Below are 18,380 nucleotides of genomic sequence, written 5' to 3' on the forward strand. Positions count from 1 at the left end.
ATGATCCTGCTGCAGCTGTTGGTGCTCCTTGGGCTGCTGCCCCATCTCTCCTGCAGGGTCCTGAAGGCAAAGTGCCCGTTCCGTAGGATAACTGATCGGAAAAGCCCACTGAACTATTACAGGCCAGGAGACCTGGTCATTGGTGGAATCACCTCGACAGCAAACATCATACTTGAGCTGTACAATTTCTCCAAGCCTCCCCGTATTAGATTTCACAGGTAAGTAATTATGGATTGATGAATTGAATTAAGCAACAGGCACCCTAGATAGAAGTCCCAGGAATGTTTTGTCTGCTTGTTGTTGTTGTTAGGTGCGAAGTCATGTGCGACCCATCGCGACCCTATGGACAATGGTCCTCCAGGCCTTCCTGCCCTCTACCATTCCCCGGAGTCCATTTAAGTTTGCACCTACTGCTTCAGTGACTCCATCCAGCCGCCTCATTCTCTGTCGTCCCCTTCTTCTTTTGCCCTCGATCGCTCCCAGCATTAGGCTCTTCTCCAGGGAGTCCTTCCTTCTCGTGAGGTGGCCAAAGTATTGGAGTTTCCTCTTCAGGATCTGGCCTTCTAAGGAAGAGTCAGGGCTGATACAGACCCCTTAACCTGAACCGACTCCACTTTCTCTTGGAAGGCTGAAGGTGGGAGCAAAATCAGCAATAGATCAAAGCAGGATCAAGGTTATAGCTTTATGTTCCCATCTGATGGGATTGCCATATTTATGGATGGAAAATAAGGGTTTTCTCATTCCCGAGATAAATTTACCACCCAGTTACTGGGCATCTTTTTAGGCATTTTGCTGTATGTGACCTTCTAGATAAATAGAGTTGTGGGTAACATTAATCTACAAACAAGGTACAGCTTTCTAAAATGTAGCAGTTCTTCCTCGAGCTGTCTCCAGCTTCCTTTAAGTACTTGACCCTACTCACAGTCATAACAAATTCAGGGAGTTTTTTTGTTTTTTGTTTTTGTCATGATAATTTGACACACACACTCCCCCAAAAAATCTAGAGGCATATCAAGGAGGCAGAACTAAGCAAATCAGATGAATGGAGTTTGGGGCACCTTCATTTTAGAAGGCAGGATCCTCCAAACCTCTGTTTTTTAATGGAAAATGCTCCCCTCTCAATGAGAAAGATGCTTTCATTTTTCGTAATAAAAGTTAGAATCATAGAATCATAGAGTTGAAAGGGGCCATACAGGCCACCTAGTCCAACCCCCTGCTCAAAGCAGGATCAGCCCTAAGCATCCTAAAGCATCCAACTAAAGTGTGTATCCAACCTTTGCTTGAAGACTGCCAGTGAGGGGGAGCTCACCACCTCCTTAGGCAGCCTATTCCACTGCTGAACTACTCTGACTGTGAACATTTTTTTCCTGAGATCTAGCCTATATCGTTGTACTTGTAGTTTAAACCCATTACTGCATGTCCTTTCCTCTGCAGCCAATGGGAACAGCATCCTGCCCTCCTCCAAATGACAACCTTTCAAATACTTAAAGAGGGCTATCATGTCCCCTCTCAACTCCCTTTTCTCCAGGCTGAACATTCCCAAGTCCCTCAACCTATCTTCATAGGGCTTGGTCCCTTGGCCCCAGATCATCCCCGTCACTCTCCTCTGTACTCTTTCAATTTTGTCTACGTCCTTCTTGAAGTGAGGCCTCCAGAACTGCACACAGTACTCCAGGTGTGGTCTGACCAGTGCCGTATACAATGGGACTATGACATCTTGAGTTTTTGATGTGATGCCTCTGTTGATACAGCCCAAAATGGCATTTGCCTTTTTTACCACTGCATCACACTGCCTGCTCATGTTTAGCTTACAATCCACAAATACCCCAAGGTCTCGTTCACACACAGTGTTACCTAGAAGCGTATCCCCCATCCAGTAGGCATACTTTTCATTTTTCTGACCCAGATGCAGAACTTTACACTTATCTTTATTAAATTGCATCTTGTTCTCATTTGCCCATTTTCCCATTGTGTTCAGATCTCGTTGAACTCTGTCTCTATCTTCTGGAGTATTTGCCAGTCCTCACAATTTGGTGTCATCTGCAAACTTGATGAGTAGTCCCTCCACCCCCTCATCTAGTTCATTAATAAATATGTTAAAAAGTACCATGCCGAGCACCGAGCCCTGAGGTACCCCACTACTCACCTCCCTCCAGTCTGATGAAACACCATTGACAACAACTCTTTGAGTGCGGTTCTCTAACCAATTCCCTATCCACCTAACTATCTGTAAATCCAGATTACAATCCTTCAATTTATCCATCAGAACATCACGGGGAACTTTATCAAAAGCTTTACTAAAATCCAAGTAAACAACATCAACCGAATTTCCCCGATCCAGCAAACCTGTTACTTGGTCAAAAAAGGAAACCAGGTTGGTCTGACAGGACCTGTTGGAGACAAATCCATGCTAACTTCCTTGGATCACCAAATTGTCCTCCAGATGTTTGCAGATCGCTCAAAAGTTGCATTGTCACACATTTTAAACCCTACTACCTAAAAGGAAAAAGAAAAAGCCACCAACCATTGGTGGTGTACACCAGATGAGATGGCACGTGCATTGGATGCACTGTAGATATGGTCCAAGGTAGTATGCTTCTAATGTGCAACAGTGACGCATTGACCGTTTCTACACCGAAGGCTTTGTGCCGGGCTGCAGACTGGAGTTTGAGCTGGGTGGGTTGTCCCGTCTCTTCCTGCTCCCACATGGGGGAGCATTTGGCCTGGTGTACCTCGCCCACCCCAGATTTGTGCTCCCACATGGGAGCCAGGACAGTGAAGGTCAAAAAGGACCAAATTGCAGAAAGCTTCAAAGACAGCAGCCACAATTAAACCTATTGTTTATTATATTTGCTCGCAAGCAGAGTGCCTGAAAAAGCCCTAAATGAGAAAGAAGCAGGATGGTTAACATTGACTAGCAAATGAAATGTAGCCTCCATATTGCGTTGCAGTGTGAATATGGTGAAGTTCTTGGACCTCCTGCCCTTCTTGTTTGCCACTGAGGAAATCAATAAACAACCCAGGATCCTGCCCAATATCAGTCTGGGGTACAACGTCTATGAAAATCATTTCAATGCACTAATGACTTCTGATGCGGTGGTAGACCTGCTTTCTGGTGGGCAGAAGAATGTTCCAAACTACAGCTGCGGAGGACAGAATAAGCTCTTGGCTGTTCTTGAAGGGGCCAACTCTGAAACTTCCAACCAGATTTCAACCATCTTAAGCATCCACAAAATACCTCAGGTATGAATTAAGCCAATATCTCTAACCTGTGGTTGGGCCTGAAGCCAGACTGAAATGGGTCCAATGACAAAGTTTCATTTAGGAATTCCTTTACTTGGTCCAGAAAGACCCACTCCCCAAGAACAGTAAGTGCGAAATGGGGAGGAGGTAGTTGGTGGGATCCAGAGATGGTTTCTTCAGCAGAGGCCGAACCATGGCCTCCTTTAGCCCCCTCCTTTAGCCCCTGTCATTAGGGACAGATTGATTATTTCCCAGCGAGGCCTCCCAATCCTTGTATTGTCCATTTTAAGGAACCATGAGGGACAGGGGTCCCATTGAAGCAAGGAGCCTATCCACTTAGAAGAAGAAGAAGAAAAGTTGGTTCTTACATGCTGGTTTTCTCTCCCTGAAGGTGAGGCTGAAAGAGCCCTAATATTACTGCTCAGTCAGCCAGTAATTTGTAAAATATGAAATAAGTTAACATTTTGACTCTAAGAGCAAAGATTCATAGTAACACCGAGTAGAACAAGGGAAGAGAACAGAATATGCAAATGTATCTGTTTCAGGCCACAGGACAGTGTAAGAAATACTTTAGCCCTAATAAATTTACCTCCTAATTAAATTAACCATGACACAGCATTTCTGCTTCTTCTAAAACAGCCTTTCTCAACGTTTTTGAGAAACCCCAGAAACATTCTTCAGACTTTGAGAAACCCCAGAAGTAGCTGTGTACACGCCCACCCAAGCCCCCTCGCCTTCCCACCGCCTTCAGGCCCATCACTGACTATTTTGGGAGGGGGAGGCGGGTTTACATGACCATATATGGTCATATCACCTGATAGATGTTTAAGAATTTTTTAAAATGTATTAAAACTTAACTCTCACCCATTCAGAAAACCCTTCCAGGGCCATCAAGAAACCCCAGGGTTTCACAAAACCCTTTTTAAGAAAGTGTGTTCTACCAGAATGCACTCCAGAAAATTGTCTTGCACATTTTCTGATACAATCAAAATATATAGACCTTCCTAATAGCCTCAGGAAGACCATTAAAATATGTGGGGACCAACTCAAACTAAAAGCGGATTAGCTACGCTATGTGTTTACATATACCCTGAGCACACTAAATGATCTACTGCAGTGGTCCCCAACCTTTTTATCACCGGGGACCACTCAACGCTTGACAATTTTACTGAGGCCCGGTGGGGGGGGGGGTAGTTTACTCCTCTACTCTCAACCACTGCCCTAACGCTCTCTGGTCGCTATGGTAATGTTTAAACATCCCCTCAAAATAAGATACAGACACGCCACAACAATGAACATAAGGAACATTTTATTTTCATGGAAATTTTAACTCATGACAAGGACAAATCAATGGGAACCCTGAGCTTGTTTCTCTGCAACAAGTGATGGGAGACAATGACACCCGAAGTGTGTTGTAAAGGGCCGGGGGGGGTGAAGTAAAGGGCCGGGGGGGGAGAGAGAAGGCGTCCTTCAGGGCCCACCTCCAATTAGTCGACGGACCACATGTGGTCCGCAACCCACATGTTGAGGATCGCTAATCTACTGCATACCACTAGACATACAGTTGGGGTTCTTCTGATCTGTTGAACATGGAATCACACTGGAAGGATTTACAACAAGCATCCCGTGGGTTACAAAACCTACTTAATGAAGCAAAGGGGGGGAAAAGCTAGGTTCCTTCTTTAAAATCTATTGTCTCTAATTTGATATTCCTTCCTTGAGAATCAATGATCCACTTTGTGATCCAAATGACTGCTGCCAATTGTCTGTATAACTTAATATTTGGAACTGCAAGGCCTCCCTGGTTTTTGTCATCTCGTAAGAGCCTCTTGTGGCGCAGAGTGGTAAGGCAGCCGTCTGAAAGCTTTGCCCATGAGGCTGGGAGTTCGATCCCAGCAGCCAGCTCAAGGTTGGCTCAGCCTTCCATCCTTCCGAGGTCGGTAAAATGAGTACCCAGCTTGCTGGGGGGTAAACGGTAATGACTGGGGAAGGCACTGGCAAACCACCCCGTATTGAGTCTGCCATGAAAACGCTGGAGGGCGTCACCCCAAGGGTCAGGCATGACTCGGTGCTTGCACAGGGGATACCTTTACCTTTACAAGACCTGAAATCTTATCCTTTACTTTTTCGTTTTAAACCTGCCTTTTATACCAGACCTAGGCAGAGTCAGCACTTGCTTTCTTTATTCCATTGTCAATCCTGTTGAATTCAAATCACTTTGAACTCAGGTCTTCTTCTCCCCCACCCCCTCCCCATTGAAACAGGAAAGTCTTCTGCACGTGGTTAGGGTGGTTCAGAAGGTGGGGGGGGGAGCCAAACCTCTTTCTTTCTTTTCTTGAAGGAGGGGGGGAGAGGAGCCAGGCAGGGAGCCTCTTTCTTTTCTTGGAGGGGAGGGGGAGAGGATCGAAAAAGACAGAGGAGGGAGGAAAAATCCAGGACCGACAGAAGTTGAGAGAAATTAGGGGCTTCTCCTTTAAGGCAAGCGTGTCACATGACCAGGTGTAGCCTATCAGAGGTTCTCTATCACGGAGATTTCTTTCCCAATCTGGATACTGGGCATTAAAAGCACTCCAAGATATCGCACAATAAAGGTAGGGTCACTCCAGATCAATCCTTCTTGCTGCAGAAGGAAAATTTAAATCGCCCAAAATCCAAACGGAAATCGCATTCTGTGTAGAGGGCAGGAACTGAATCGGTCTGGGGTTGGAATAAAAGCTCCGTGCAGTTTACACCCTAGAGCTGTGATCCCCAACCTGCGGGCCGCGGCCCGGCGCCGGGCCGCAAAGGCCATGGCGCCGGGCCGCGGCTCCCTCTCCCCGCCCCCCCCCCCCGCAGTAAAAAACTTCCCAGGCCGCAAGCTTGCGGCCCGGGAAGCTTCTTACTACGAGAGGGCGGGGAGAGGGAATCAGGGCCGGGCCGCGCCCGCGCGGCCCGCAGGTGCGGCCCGATCCACGGGTGCGGCCCGCGGGCGCGGCCGGGCGCGGCTCGCGGGCGCGGCCCGATCCGCGGGTGCGGCCGGGCGCGGCTCGCGGGCGCGGCCCGATTCGCGGGTGCGGCCCGCGGGCGCGGCCGGGTGCGGCCCGATCCGCGGGCGCGGCCGGGCGCGGCCCGATACGCGGGCGCGGCCGGGCGCGGCTCGTGGGCGTGGCCCGCGCGGTCCCTGCGGGCGCTGCCCAATGCCCTGCCGGTCCCCAGCCTAATAAAGGTTGGGGACCACTGCCCTAGAGGGAAGGCAGATTAGGTTTAGCTCCCTTCCGGTGGTGTCTCCAAGACACTTTTGAGGTGCAAAACAGCCAGGTTCCCCATTTTGCAAGAACTGTAATGTACCTATGAGACAGAGTCTACATCCACATGGATGACTATTCTAATGGTGAGCATTTTTAGAATTATTAATAATTATTATAGGCCAACACCTGTCTCTTCCTCTCCTGACTAGATCAGCTATGCTTTTGTTAATCATGTGCTCAAAGATGAGACTCAGCTGCCTTTTGTGTATCGGCTGGCACCAAAGCAAAATGTGTATTTCATGGGGATTGTCAAAATGCTCCTGCATTTCCGATGGATGTGGATCGGTCTCCTGGCTCCAGACAATGCCCAAGGAGAAAGATTCCTGAGGACCATGAGCCCCGTGGTCATCAGAAGTGGGATTTGCATTGCCTTCACAGAAAGCATCCCAAAGTTAAACAGAGATGCCAAAAAGTTCATTTCACACACATATTCACTTTTCAGGCAGAGAAAATGTAATGTACTTGTTTACTATGGAGATTCTAACAGTGTGATTACCCTGGGATTGATGATCAAAGAAGCTGAAAAAGGACAAAAAGCCACTGTGGGGAAAGTTTGGATCACAGCGGTCTTGCGTGATCTCACCTTGAGGTACTTCTTCAAGGTGTTTGATGCCCAGCATCTCCATGGTTCTTTTTCCTTTTTGATCCAGAAAAGTATGAATACTAAATACGACAACTTATATTCCTTTTTCTCTACTCTCAAAAAAATCGGAGAGGGAGCATTTTGCTGTACGTTTTCAAAGCACAGGCTGTCTGTGAAAGGCTGGACAAGATGCCGAGAGAAAGAGGAACTGGAGACCCCATCCCAGAAGGAGCTTGAAAGTATCCTGTCTCAAGATAGCTACAGTATTTACAATTCGATCCAGGTGGTGGCACATGCCTTGAACGCTGCCTATCAAATGTCAAACGGAGGCTTGCTGGGACTTCAGAAGATGCAGCCGTGGCAGGTATTCCTTCTCTTACTACCTCAGACTCAGAAACCTTTAATGCCATACAATCTCTTACTGCCTCAGAAAATGTCTGTCAGTTCTTCAGTTACCTATTTGTACTCTGAGAAGCACATTTCCAAGGCAAAGATGGCCCTGATGCAGCTCAGTCTGAGGAATGCCCAGTGACCCAATCTCCATTGATTGAGGTGTACTGGAATGTTATGTATGCAGGAAACACATAGAGGTAGCCACTCCTTAATTAACCATTTAGGATTCTTGGAATACTTAATGGAAACAGATACATAGACATGTCTATACACGTATCGACATTGTTGATAAGGTTAGGGGATTTGTTAGACAGGTGATACCCTCAGAAGGAGGTACGGGGGACATGCTCATGTGCATTGGACATCAGGATATCAAGATCATCCACATATTGTGTTATAGAGCAGTGGTCCCCAACCTTTTTATCACTGGGGACCACTCAGCGCTTGACAATTTTACTGAGACCCAGTGGGATGGGGTACTTTATTCCTCTACTCTCAACCACTGCCCTAACGCTCTCTGATCGCTATGGTAATGTTTAAACATCCCTTCAAAATAAGATACAGACACGCCACAACAATGAACATAAGGAACATTTTATTTTCATGGAAATTTTAACTCTTGACAATGACAAATCAATGGGAACCCTGAGCTAGTTTCTCTGCAACGAGAGAAACTGGGAGTGATGGGAGACAATGACACCCGAAGTGTGTTGTAAAGGGCCGGGGGGGATGAAGTAAAGGGCCGGGGGGGGGGGGAGAAGGCATCCTTCACGGCCCACCTCCAATTAGTCGACGGACCACATGTGGTCCGCAGCCCACATGTTGGGGATCACTATTATAGAGGATTTGGAATGATAATATGTTCCATGCTGCCACCAAAGCCATATGACTCCCATCCCAAGCACATTTATTTATGCCTAGAAACATGAAGCCGCCTTATGCTGAATCAGACCTTGAGTATATCAAGGTCAATATTGTCTACTCAGAGTGGCAGTGATTCTTCAGGATCTCAGGCAGAGGTCTTCCAGATCCCTAAAAAAAACTGAAAATGTTGGGGATTGAACCTAGGACTGCATGCCAAACAAATGCTCTACCACTGAGTCTTTCCCACCCATATAGAGCTATAAAGAATACCTAGCAATGTAGAAATATAGTAACCATCAGAAATTGATATTTACTGCTTTTTTACAGCTAGAATCACTGGGCCTTCTTGGCTCAATGGTAACAGTGGCTTCTGCTTGTACAGTTCTCTTTACAATGTAAAGCCAAGCTTATAATTCCAAAGATTCACACTGTCATTGTAAAAAATAAATAAACTGATTCTGGAGGCCAAAAATAAACTGATTCTGGCCCTGAATCATACAAGACTAAATCTCTGAATAGGCAAGGCTTAAATAGATAATATGGCTTCCTGTATATCTAAATGCTTGTGTTTTCGATCTCATTCTAGCTTCATCGTTTTCTCAAAGACTTTCAGTTTCTTAATAATTCCATGGAAGGAGCTTATTTTGATGAGAACGGAGACATGGCCGTTAACTTTGATATTGTGAACTGGGTGGAGACACCCAATCAGTCGATTATTAGAGTTAAAGTTGGGAGCGTAGAGAGACAATCATCTCCAGAGATAAAGTTCACTGTCAATCAGGATGCCATTACATGGCCCAGATGGTTTAATAAGGTGAGGGGAAACATGGCTTTCAAATAATTCGCGTTTACCGCTGTAATCAAAAGTCTGTTTCTACGTAAGTTATCTAAATGAGAAAATTTCTATTTCGTCATTTTATGGTTTAATAGTGCAGTGAATAAGAATGGCAGGGGAAAGCATGATGGAAGACATGTTGGAAGAGCAGTCAACATCAGCTCTTACTTGTAGTGATTTCCAGAAAGGTGCAGTTAGCCTGCATTTGCTCTTCTTTACTAGATATGGACTGTTGCCTCAATGCTGTCCTAAGTTGCCCTGTGACCTTAGCTCATAGCCCTTTGCTTTCTTCTTCTGTTGTTCCCTGGAGGTGGCTATGTGTCCTCCTTGGCCAGTACAATCTCCCAGCCCTTTGTAAGGATTTGACCTCCTGTAAGGAATCAGTTTCCCTAAATGATATCCTAACACCACCTCAACTTCCCCAACACAATCTTCTTCTCCAAGCATCAACCACTGTTTCAAGTGTCTCTGGAATCTTGCTGTCCAGTCCTGCCTTCACCCCTTAACCTTCTATTTCACAGTAGCTGAAGCACATGCAGTAAACCAGGGTTCCTGCCAAGCCACTGTGTATCATCAGTTCTGCCCTTGGTTCTGCCCAAAGCGCACTGGAGGTCCCATTGAGTCATTTACAACTGGATTTCTGTAGAGAACGTAAGGACATAATAAGCCAACTAATGCATTGTCCTTGACACTCCTTTTCTTTATGCTTAGACCCTGCCTTCCTCTCGGTGCACCAAAAGCTGTCGCCCTGGATATGCCAAGGTGATTAAGGAAGGAGAGCCTCTCTGCTGCTATGATTGTACTCCCTGCACGGAAGGGACAGTCTCCACTCAGGAAGGTAGTTGGCACAAAGAAAAGGGCTAGTCCTTCGGGAACAGAGCAAACACTCGTGGGCCATTCTCCTGGAAAGATATTTAGATGATTTAAGCCATGACTTAGGCATATTTTTAGATCTTCTGAAACACTTTGTACATATTATTTATTCATGCAAGCAGAGTAAAAAAGTTTAAAATCTCAGCAGCGGACTGTGAGAGTCAAAAGATCAGCAGAGAGAGGGTTTAGCACGAGCCACCTGTGATCACTTTGGGCCCTACAAAACATGCCATTCATTCTGTTTGTGAGTGGAACAGCCTTATCATTAAAGATATAGGTCTGCCATCATTGTAGATAGTATGCCTTAGTAAACTATTCTTGAAAGGTGAGCAAATTACAATCTACGGCAGGGGTAGTCAACCTGTAGTCCTCCAGATGTTCATGGACTACAATTCTCATGGGAATTGTAGTCCATGGACATCTGGAGGACCACAGGTTGACTACCGCTGACCTATGGCGTGCATAATTGATCAGAAAATACTGCCATCTCTGAAAATTGGCAACTGGCATGAGGATGAAGAAGGAGGAGGAGGAAGAGGAGTTGGAGTTTGTTTTTAAACCACTCTTTTCACTGCCCAAAGGAGTCTCAAGGTGGCTTATGATTGGGGGAGCTGCAGTGCCAAATCTAAGAGGAATCGGAATATCCTGGCTGATCCTATCTAAAGAGCCCCCCATGCTATTCATAATGGAAGCCAAGGGTCTTTATTGGTGGCAGATAGAAATAAACAGAAAATGAAGTCAGGAGTGGCAGATTTGTCCATCAGCTTCACCATTGACTGTGGGAATTGGAACATCCTGACATAGATTCACTACAGAACATCCCTCTGGTATGCCTAATATATACTCACAAGAAGCCAGGAAGAACAATCAGGGAGGCTGGAAAATATTCCCACTGTTACCAAATTAAGGGGGCTTCACCATTTCCCTGATCTATCAGAACCCATTTGCCTAGGTTCAACTGTCATAATAGGCCCTGAGAGAGAGAGATTTGAATCCTGTCATGGTAGCTTGCTGGGCGATCTGGGGCCAGTCACATCCTCTCAGCATAGCATACCTCACAGGGTGATTGTTGTGAGGAGAAAATGGAGGACAGGAGAACAATGTGACCCACTTGAAGGTTCATAGGGGGGACAATGGCAGCACAGACTGTGAGGGTAAATAATATATGCCTACCAGGAAGTGTAACCACTTTCCTGAGGTACCAGAGCACATGTGGTGTATTTCTTTGGGCGCCAGACTATGATCAAGAAGATCCACAGTGGAATTCCTGATCTTTCACTAATAGCTACTCAGGGACCTTGGGCCAGTTACACACTGCCAACTAGACCTACCTCACAAGGTTGTTGTTGTCTCCCCACTGCGTAGAAAGGCAGCATACAGAGAGAGGATAGAACACGCTTCCTCCTTTATCAAATAAAGGGTGTCTGAGAACAAACCTGAGCTATCAGAGACAGTTTAGTATAGTGTTTAGATCAGGGGTAGTCAAACTGCGGCCCTCCAAATGTCCATGGACTACAATTCCCAGGAGCCCCTGCCAGCATTCGCTGGCAGGGGCTCCTGGGAATTGTAGTCCATGGACATCTGGAGGGCCGCAGTTTGACTACCCCTGGTTTAGATTATCAAACTAGGGTCAAGGAGATCCTAGTTCAAATCCCATCTGCCACTGAAAGATCCTGGGTGACTTCGAGTGAGTCACACATTCTCAGCTACCTCATAGAGTTGTTGTGAAGGAGACAAGAAAGTGAACTACCCAAGATCTTCCTTACTGTTGTTTCGTTTGGCATTGTTTCTGCTGTTTTGGAGGAGGCAGGACTTCTCAATTGTATTCAAGCTACAGTTAAATATCACAAGAACAGCAAGTGACTGGGTTGATGAGCAGAGAAAGCAGGTAATTAAAAAGAAGAAGCTTCAGTCACATAACTTTGGGAGAAACTGTGGGGTGGGAGAGAATATGTCAACTTGTTGTCTTGGGCTTGCTTTACCACTTGCTCCACTGTAATTTGCATAATGTAGAGAATGCCTCATAGTCCGTTTATGCACTGGAGGTTTCACGCCGGGCTGCAGGCTGGAGTTTTAGCTGTGGCAGGTTGCCCCACCTATTCCTGCACCCACACGGAGGAGCATTTGGCTCAGTGCGCCTCATCTGCCCATGATTTGTGCTCCTGCACGGGATCTGGGGCAGTGAAGCTCCCAGTGCATAAACGGTCATAGAAAAACACACCTTAGGATCTTTCAGTCCTTTGTTGTCTATCTGATTGGCAATAGATGTCAATAGTAGATATCATACTGAAGCAAATACGTTCTTTTCAGATGCAAGTCATTGTCATAAGTGCCTGGAGGATCAGTATCCAAATAAGGCCCGAGACCAATGTGTTCCCAAGCATATCACCTTCCTGTCCTATGAAGAACCTTTGGGGATCACCCTAAATGTCCTTACTCTTTTCTTCACTTTAATCACGAGTTTGGTTTTGGGAATCTTCATTAAATACCTAGAAACTCCAGTGGTCAAAGCAAACAATCAGGACCTCTCCTACATTCTCCTTGTCTCCCTCCTACTTTCATTTCTCTCCTCTTTGCTGTTCATTGGTGAGCCAAGGAAAGTCACCTGCCTTCTCCGACAAACTGCCTTCAGCATCATCTTCTCCATTGCTGTCTCTTCAGTGCTGGCCAAAACTGTCACTGTGGTGGTGGCCTTCATGGCCTCAAAGCCTGGGAGCAGGATGAGGAAATGGCTGGGGAAGAGATTGGCTAACTCCATTGTCTTTTCCTGTTCCACCATTCAAGTGGGCATCTGCACTCTCTGGCTGGGCATCTTTCCCCCCTTCCCGGACTCTGACATGCACTCCCAGCCTGGAGAGATCGTACTGCAATGTAACGAAGGGTCCGTCGCCATGTTCTATGCTGCCCTTGGCTACATGGGCTTTCTGGCCGCCATCTGCTTCACGGTGGCCTTCCTAGCCAGGAAGCTGCCTGGGGCCTTCAATGAGGCTAAGCTGATCACCTTCAGCATGTTGGTGTTCTGCAGTGTGTGGGTGTCCTTTGTGCCCACCTACCTGAGCACGAAGGGGAAATACATGGTTGCCGTGCAGATCTTCTCCATCTTGGCCTCCAGTTTGGGCTTACTGGGATGCATCTTTCTTCCCAAATGCTACATTATTCTACTGAGGCCCCATCTGAATACAAAGGAACAACTAATGATGAAACATCAAGAGGGCATCTGCTTTTGAGTACATTTTCAAATAATTTGGTTGTATTTTATATAAAATTGTTGTCTTTTATAATTTCACATAATAAAGCCCAGTATGTTACCTGTGTCGTTTTCTTGTTCCATGTAAACTCCCCTGAGTCTTCAGGGAGGGCAGTATATAAATACAATAAACAAATAAATAAGCATGCATGTGCTGGATGTACTTGTTACCTGATTGGTCCTTGATGTCACTCACCCCCCCCCCCCAGATCATCAAACAAGTAGGCAATGTCCACCCCACTTCCTCCACCTCCTTCTTCCAGCCAGAAAAACAGCCAGCTGCTCTGCTGACCTACCTCCAGGAGGTAAGATGGCCAGTGAGTGGGGGCTGGAAGGAATGGAGAGCCTGGGATGTGGCTCAGCCCCGCCTCCGCACCCCCTGTTGCAGAGGCAGGAAGGCCCCAAATCCCCAAAGGCTGCCCCAAGAGGGATACCACTGGCGTGCAGCATTTGCAAGACCTCCAAGGGCCGCCAACCCTTGGAGCATGCCGGTACTGCCCCAGATGGTGCAACGAATGGTGTTTGTGGGGCCTCTGAGAGCCAGCAGCCCTCAGCATGCTGGTGTTGCCCTGGTCAATGCGGTATGCGGCATTTGTGGGTCCTCCAAGAGCAATTAGCAACATTCCAGCTGGCAATTTTCAATGTGATTCTTGCATGGCTTGCAAACTTATGTTGTCAGTAGAGCATTACAGATTTGAGGAAGCAAATTTTCTAATGGAGATTAAATGCTTTGTTAATTGTAACTCTAAAAATGTATATTGTATCTTATGCAAACGCAATTTAGTTTATATTGGAAACTCAGTTTCTAAAAATGCATAGAATGGAACATTTATCTCATATTAGAAATAAAATTATTGAAGCTCCTATGGTTGACCATTTGTTGACCAATCATAACCATGAACCCAATGATTGGCCCTTTTTGGTTTAGAGATCGTAAAGCGGAAACCAAACAGACAAATACATTTCACAAAAAAATTACAGTATTTGCTGACGTATAAGAATACTTTTCCGCCCTGAAAAACATGCCTCCAAGTGGGGGGGTCATCCTATACGCCGGGTGCACTTCAGTTGGGATAGACATAGCTGCCCATAGTGGCCCATAGTACTGTATTTTGAGTGGAAATGTTGGGGGGTCGTCTTATACGCCCAGTCGTCTTATACGCCGGCAAATACAGTACTTCAAAGAGAAGCATTCTATATCCACAGGCCTAATGGACTTAACTCTTCATTGGATTTGTTTTTTTGTAACTATGGTTTTATGAATGACTAGGCAATTTTTTGCTGCAATGTATTTAAGTCTCTCGGATCAGTATGTCAATGGCATACATGGACATTTTAGGGTGCAGACTAAGAATATGGGTTTGAGGAGGGGAGGGACATCGATGAGCTATAATGCCATAGATTCCAGATTCCAAAGGAAGGTGGCATATCCATATAGGATCTCCTCTACCGTCTAAACTACCTAAAACTGTTAGGTTATGTAAAACTGAAACTCTGAGAATCATAGGGTTGGAAGGTGACATACAGGCCATCTAGTCCAACTTGCTTAAAGATGCTTTGGGCTGATCCTGCGTTGAGCAGGGGGTTGGACCAGATGGCCTGTATGGCCTCTTCCAACTCTATGATTCTATGATTCTATGACTAGATGGCCTGTCGGCCCCTTCCAACTCTATGATTCTATGATTCATATAAGAGCAACCTAAAACATTGATAGTCTTATCGAACTATAAGGTAAGCTCCAGTCTAACTTCGTAAACTCCTTTGGGTGAAGACTGGCTCTCTTTGTGGTGCCAGTAACTCCAGAGGACCTCTACAAATCATCGTTAATACTGTGCAATCATTTGTATATTCCATGAATATCTTGAACTGGGCTCTCATTCAATTCTTTTTTTTCTTCTTTGCCTACCTGCTATGTTTCACTCTGTGGGTTTTTGCAAACATGTTTTCTGCACCAGCACTCCAGTCCACTGCAGAAGTGATTCCCCCACCGCCATCAATCTTATTCTAAAAGTGACCATGACATGACACAATCCCAGTGGGTTTACTAAAGATCACCTTTGAGACAAACAACAAGGGCATGAGAAACATAGCAATTTTCTGTGTTCAGAAAATTGTGTTCAGTCTGCCTGTCTTTCTTTTTTATATACAAAACTTTGCCCAAGATTTTAAAAATATAACATCAAAAGAAGAAGATACAAAATACCAAATAAGAAAAGAGAAGAGAAGAGGCTTCCAGTTCCCACTTATGACAATTATTAATCAAGTTGATATCTGCTACACTAGCAGATAAAAGAATTTTTAAAAACTATGCTTTTCTGTACGTTCATTCCGCCCTCTTTAGTCCTGAAAGCTGTAAACTAGCGATCCCCAACCTGTGGGCCACAGACCACATATGGTCCTTCAACTAATTGGAGGTGGGCCCCGAAGGACGCCTTCTCCCCCACCCCGGCCCTTTACTTCATCCCCCCCCGGCCCTTTACAACACACTTCGGGTGTCATTGTCTCCCATCACTCCCAGATGGGACCATCTCGTTGCAGAGAAACAAGCTCAGGGTTCCCATTGATTTGTCATTGTCATGAGTTAAAATTTCCATGAAAATAAAATGTTCCTTATGGTCATTGTTGTGGCGTGTCTGTATCTTATTTTGAAGGGATGTTTAAACATTACCATAGCGATCAGAGAGCGTTAGGGCAGTGGGTGAGAGTAGAGGAGTAAACTACCCCCCCCCCACTGGGCCTCAGTAAAAGGCGTTGAGTGGTCCCCGGTGATAAAAAGGTTGGGGACCACTGCTGTAAACCATTATTTCATTTTTTGTTTGGATCATGCAGGAAGTCAGTAAAAATACTGATATACTGAAATATATACTGATATACTGAAAAAATACTGAAATTGATAGTTCTGGAAGGGCCCATATCTCTGTCAGCAACTCATTCCACCAGCCGGGATCAGGTCCTTCTCTGGGACTGAGGACCACCAAGAAGTTGGAAGCAGCTGAGCGAAGCACTCTTGGGGGGATGTATTCCAAGAGTTGCTCCACTAATCGTCATTCACTCCAACCCCATGAAGTTACACACTGTTTGTCCTGACAAACTTGTTTTCTCCAGCATTACACCTGAATATGAAGCAACTCAAAGCAACAGGGATGTTTTGCAGGTGACTCTTCCCCTCATACGTTTCCAGATCATAGTGATTTACTCTGAATCCCAAAGCTCAAGGGATTTTGTCTCCAAAGAGGGCTTCTGAAGTCAATAGCGTAAATATCAGACTCAAAAACATAGATGAGGCAATTTCTTGTACTGAGCCTGAAAGGGCCAGGGTATAAATACCTCCTGGGCTACTGAGAGGGTGCCCAGAAATTTAGGACAGGTGGAGATTATGCCCTTCATTTCTGGAATGATGGCTCATCTCCATCTGTGTTGGCAAAGCCACAGCATCCATGCTCTGGCATAGGGAAAGGGCAGCTTCTCCAATTAGCGGGACGTGTTGTTGAGAGCAGCGGGAGTCGGGCAGGACAGGGGACAATCGCAATAATTCCTGGTATGATGCTGCTGCTGCTGCTCCTGATTCTGCTCCTGCCGCTCCTTGCTCCATGCAAGGAGAAGAAACTCCCACTCCATCTAAAAACCAATCAGCCCGATCCACTGGATTATTACAAGCCTGGAGACCACCTCATCGGTGGGATCGTCTCAACGACAAACACTCTGTTTTTACCGTACGTTTTCCATCCTATGCCTCCTAATACCAGCTTTCTTGCGTAAGTCATTTTGATGCTCTGATTCATGCTTTCTCGGGTGTCCCTTCTTACTATGGATAGGGTTGTGCTGTTGTTGTTTTTTTCTGGGGAAAATTCCTGGTAAATTTGTGGCCTTTGTCCAAACCTGGTTTCCGTGAGGAGAAAAATTTAATTTAGATCTTGCCGGGTGTGCAGCCTTTCTCTTTGAGACCATGGTGTCAGCAGTGGGAATAAGCTGTGAAGTGACTAAATTGGTGAACATCACTAAGTTGTTCAGGGTGGTGGGAACCAAGTAGGACTGTGGGGATACATAGAGCTGAGGGCCCTGTCGGAATTGTCAGCTTTCCGCAGGGCCTGCAAGACAAGAGTTCTTCCACCAGGCATTAGGTTGAGGCCAGGGTAAAACCCCGGTGTTTTCATCAAGGACCCCTTCCCAAATTCTGTCATAGTCTACTAGAGTCTATTAGACCAGCTCCCACTCACTTCTGGTGGAAGAAGACTTGGCCTCCGTCTGATCCATCTGAACCGTCTGAACAAGGTGGGATGGGATAGATTATCTGTATTTTTGACCACTTCCTTCTTTTATTGTAAATTGGGGTTTTATGGGGGTTTATTGTATGAGCCTCTTGTGGCGCAGAGTGATAAGGCAGCAGACATGCAGTCTGAAAGCTCTGCCCATGAGGCTGGGAGTTCGATCCCAGCAGCCGGCTCAAGGTTGACTCAGCCTTCCATCCTTCCGAGGTCGGTAAAATGAGTACCCAGCTAATGACTGGGGAAGGCACTGGCAAACCACCCCGTATTGAGTCTGCCATGAAAACACTGGAGGGCGTCACCCCAAGGGTCAGACATGACTCGGCGCTTGCACAGGGGATACCTTTACCTTTCCCTTTATTGTATTTTACTGTTGTATTCTGTGAACCGCCGCGGGTTCCTAGGAAATGCGGTGGTATATAAATCTAAATAATAATAATAATAATAATAATAATAATAATAATAATAATAATAATAATAATAATATAATATGCAAACCTTTAATGGCATTCAAAAACAATACAACTTACAACAAATACCTTCACGACAGAAGATTTTTACAGCTAGAGCTGTTATAAAGATGTATGTCTTTGGTTGAGGCCAGGACATGGAAGATCTGAGGGGCACCTCCAGGTTAAACATCTATAGCAGGGGTAGTCAAACTGCGGCCCTCCAGATGTCCGTGGACTACAATTCCCAGGAGCCCTTGCCAGCGAATGCTGGCAGGGGCTCCTGGGAACTGTAGTCCATGGACATCTGGAGGGCCGCAGTTTGACTACCCCTGATCTAT

The 18,380-nt window shown here is 45.9% G+C and overlaps 1 protein-coding gene across 1 annotated transcript; it reads left to right on the plus strand.

Annotated features, from left to right (window-relative positions):
* Positions 1-13,305, plus strand: LOC143834483 (vomeronasal type-2 receptor 26-like). The gene is made up of 6 exons (XM_077331310.1): positions 1-218; positions 2,952-3,243; positions 6,680-7,477; positions 8,957-9,184; positions 9,917-10,043; positions 12,389-13,305. The coding sequence occupies exons 1-6, from the start codon at positions 1-3 to the stop codon at positions 13,303-13,305; spliced, it is 2,580 nt and encodes an 859-aa protein (XP_077187425.1).
* Positions 13,306-18,380: the final 5,075 nt, after the last annotated feature.

This window comes from Paroedura picta, chromosome 3 (assembly GCF_049243985.1).
Source record: "Paroedura picta isolate Pp20150507F chromosome 3, Ppicta_v3.0, whole genome shotgun sequence".
In the NCBI taxonomy this organism is placed as follows: domain Eukaryota; kingdom Metazoa; phylum Chordata; class Lepidosauria; order Squamata; family Gekkonidae; genus Paroedura; species Paroedura picta.

Excerpts from the sequence above, each read along its gene's own strand:
- LOC143834483 (XM_077331310.1), top strand. The coding sequence starts at position 1 with ATGATCCTGCTGCAGCTGTTGGTGCTCCTTGGGCTGCTGCCCCATCTC. Across the intron at positions 7,478-8,956 it reads AGAAGATGCAGCCGTGGCAG|CTTCATCGTTTTCTCAAAGA; the intron begins GTATTCCTTCTC and ends ATCTCATTCTAG. Across the intron at positions 10,044-12,388 it reads GACAGTCTCCACTCAGGAAG|ATGCAAGTCATTGTCATAAG; the intron begins GTAGTTGGCACA and ends CGTTCTTTTCAG.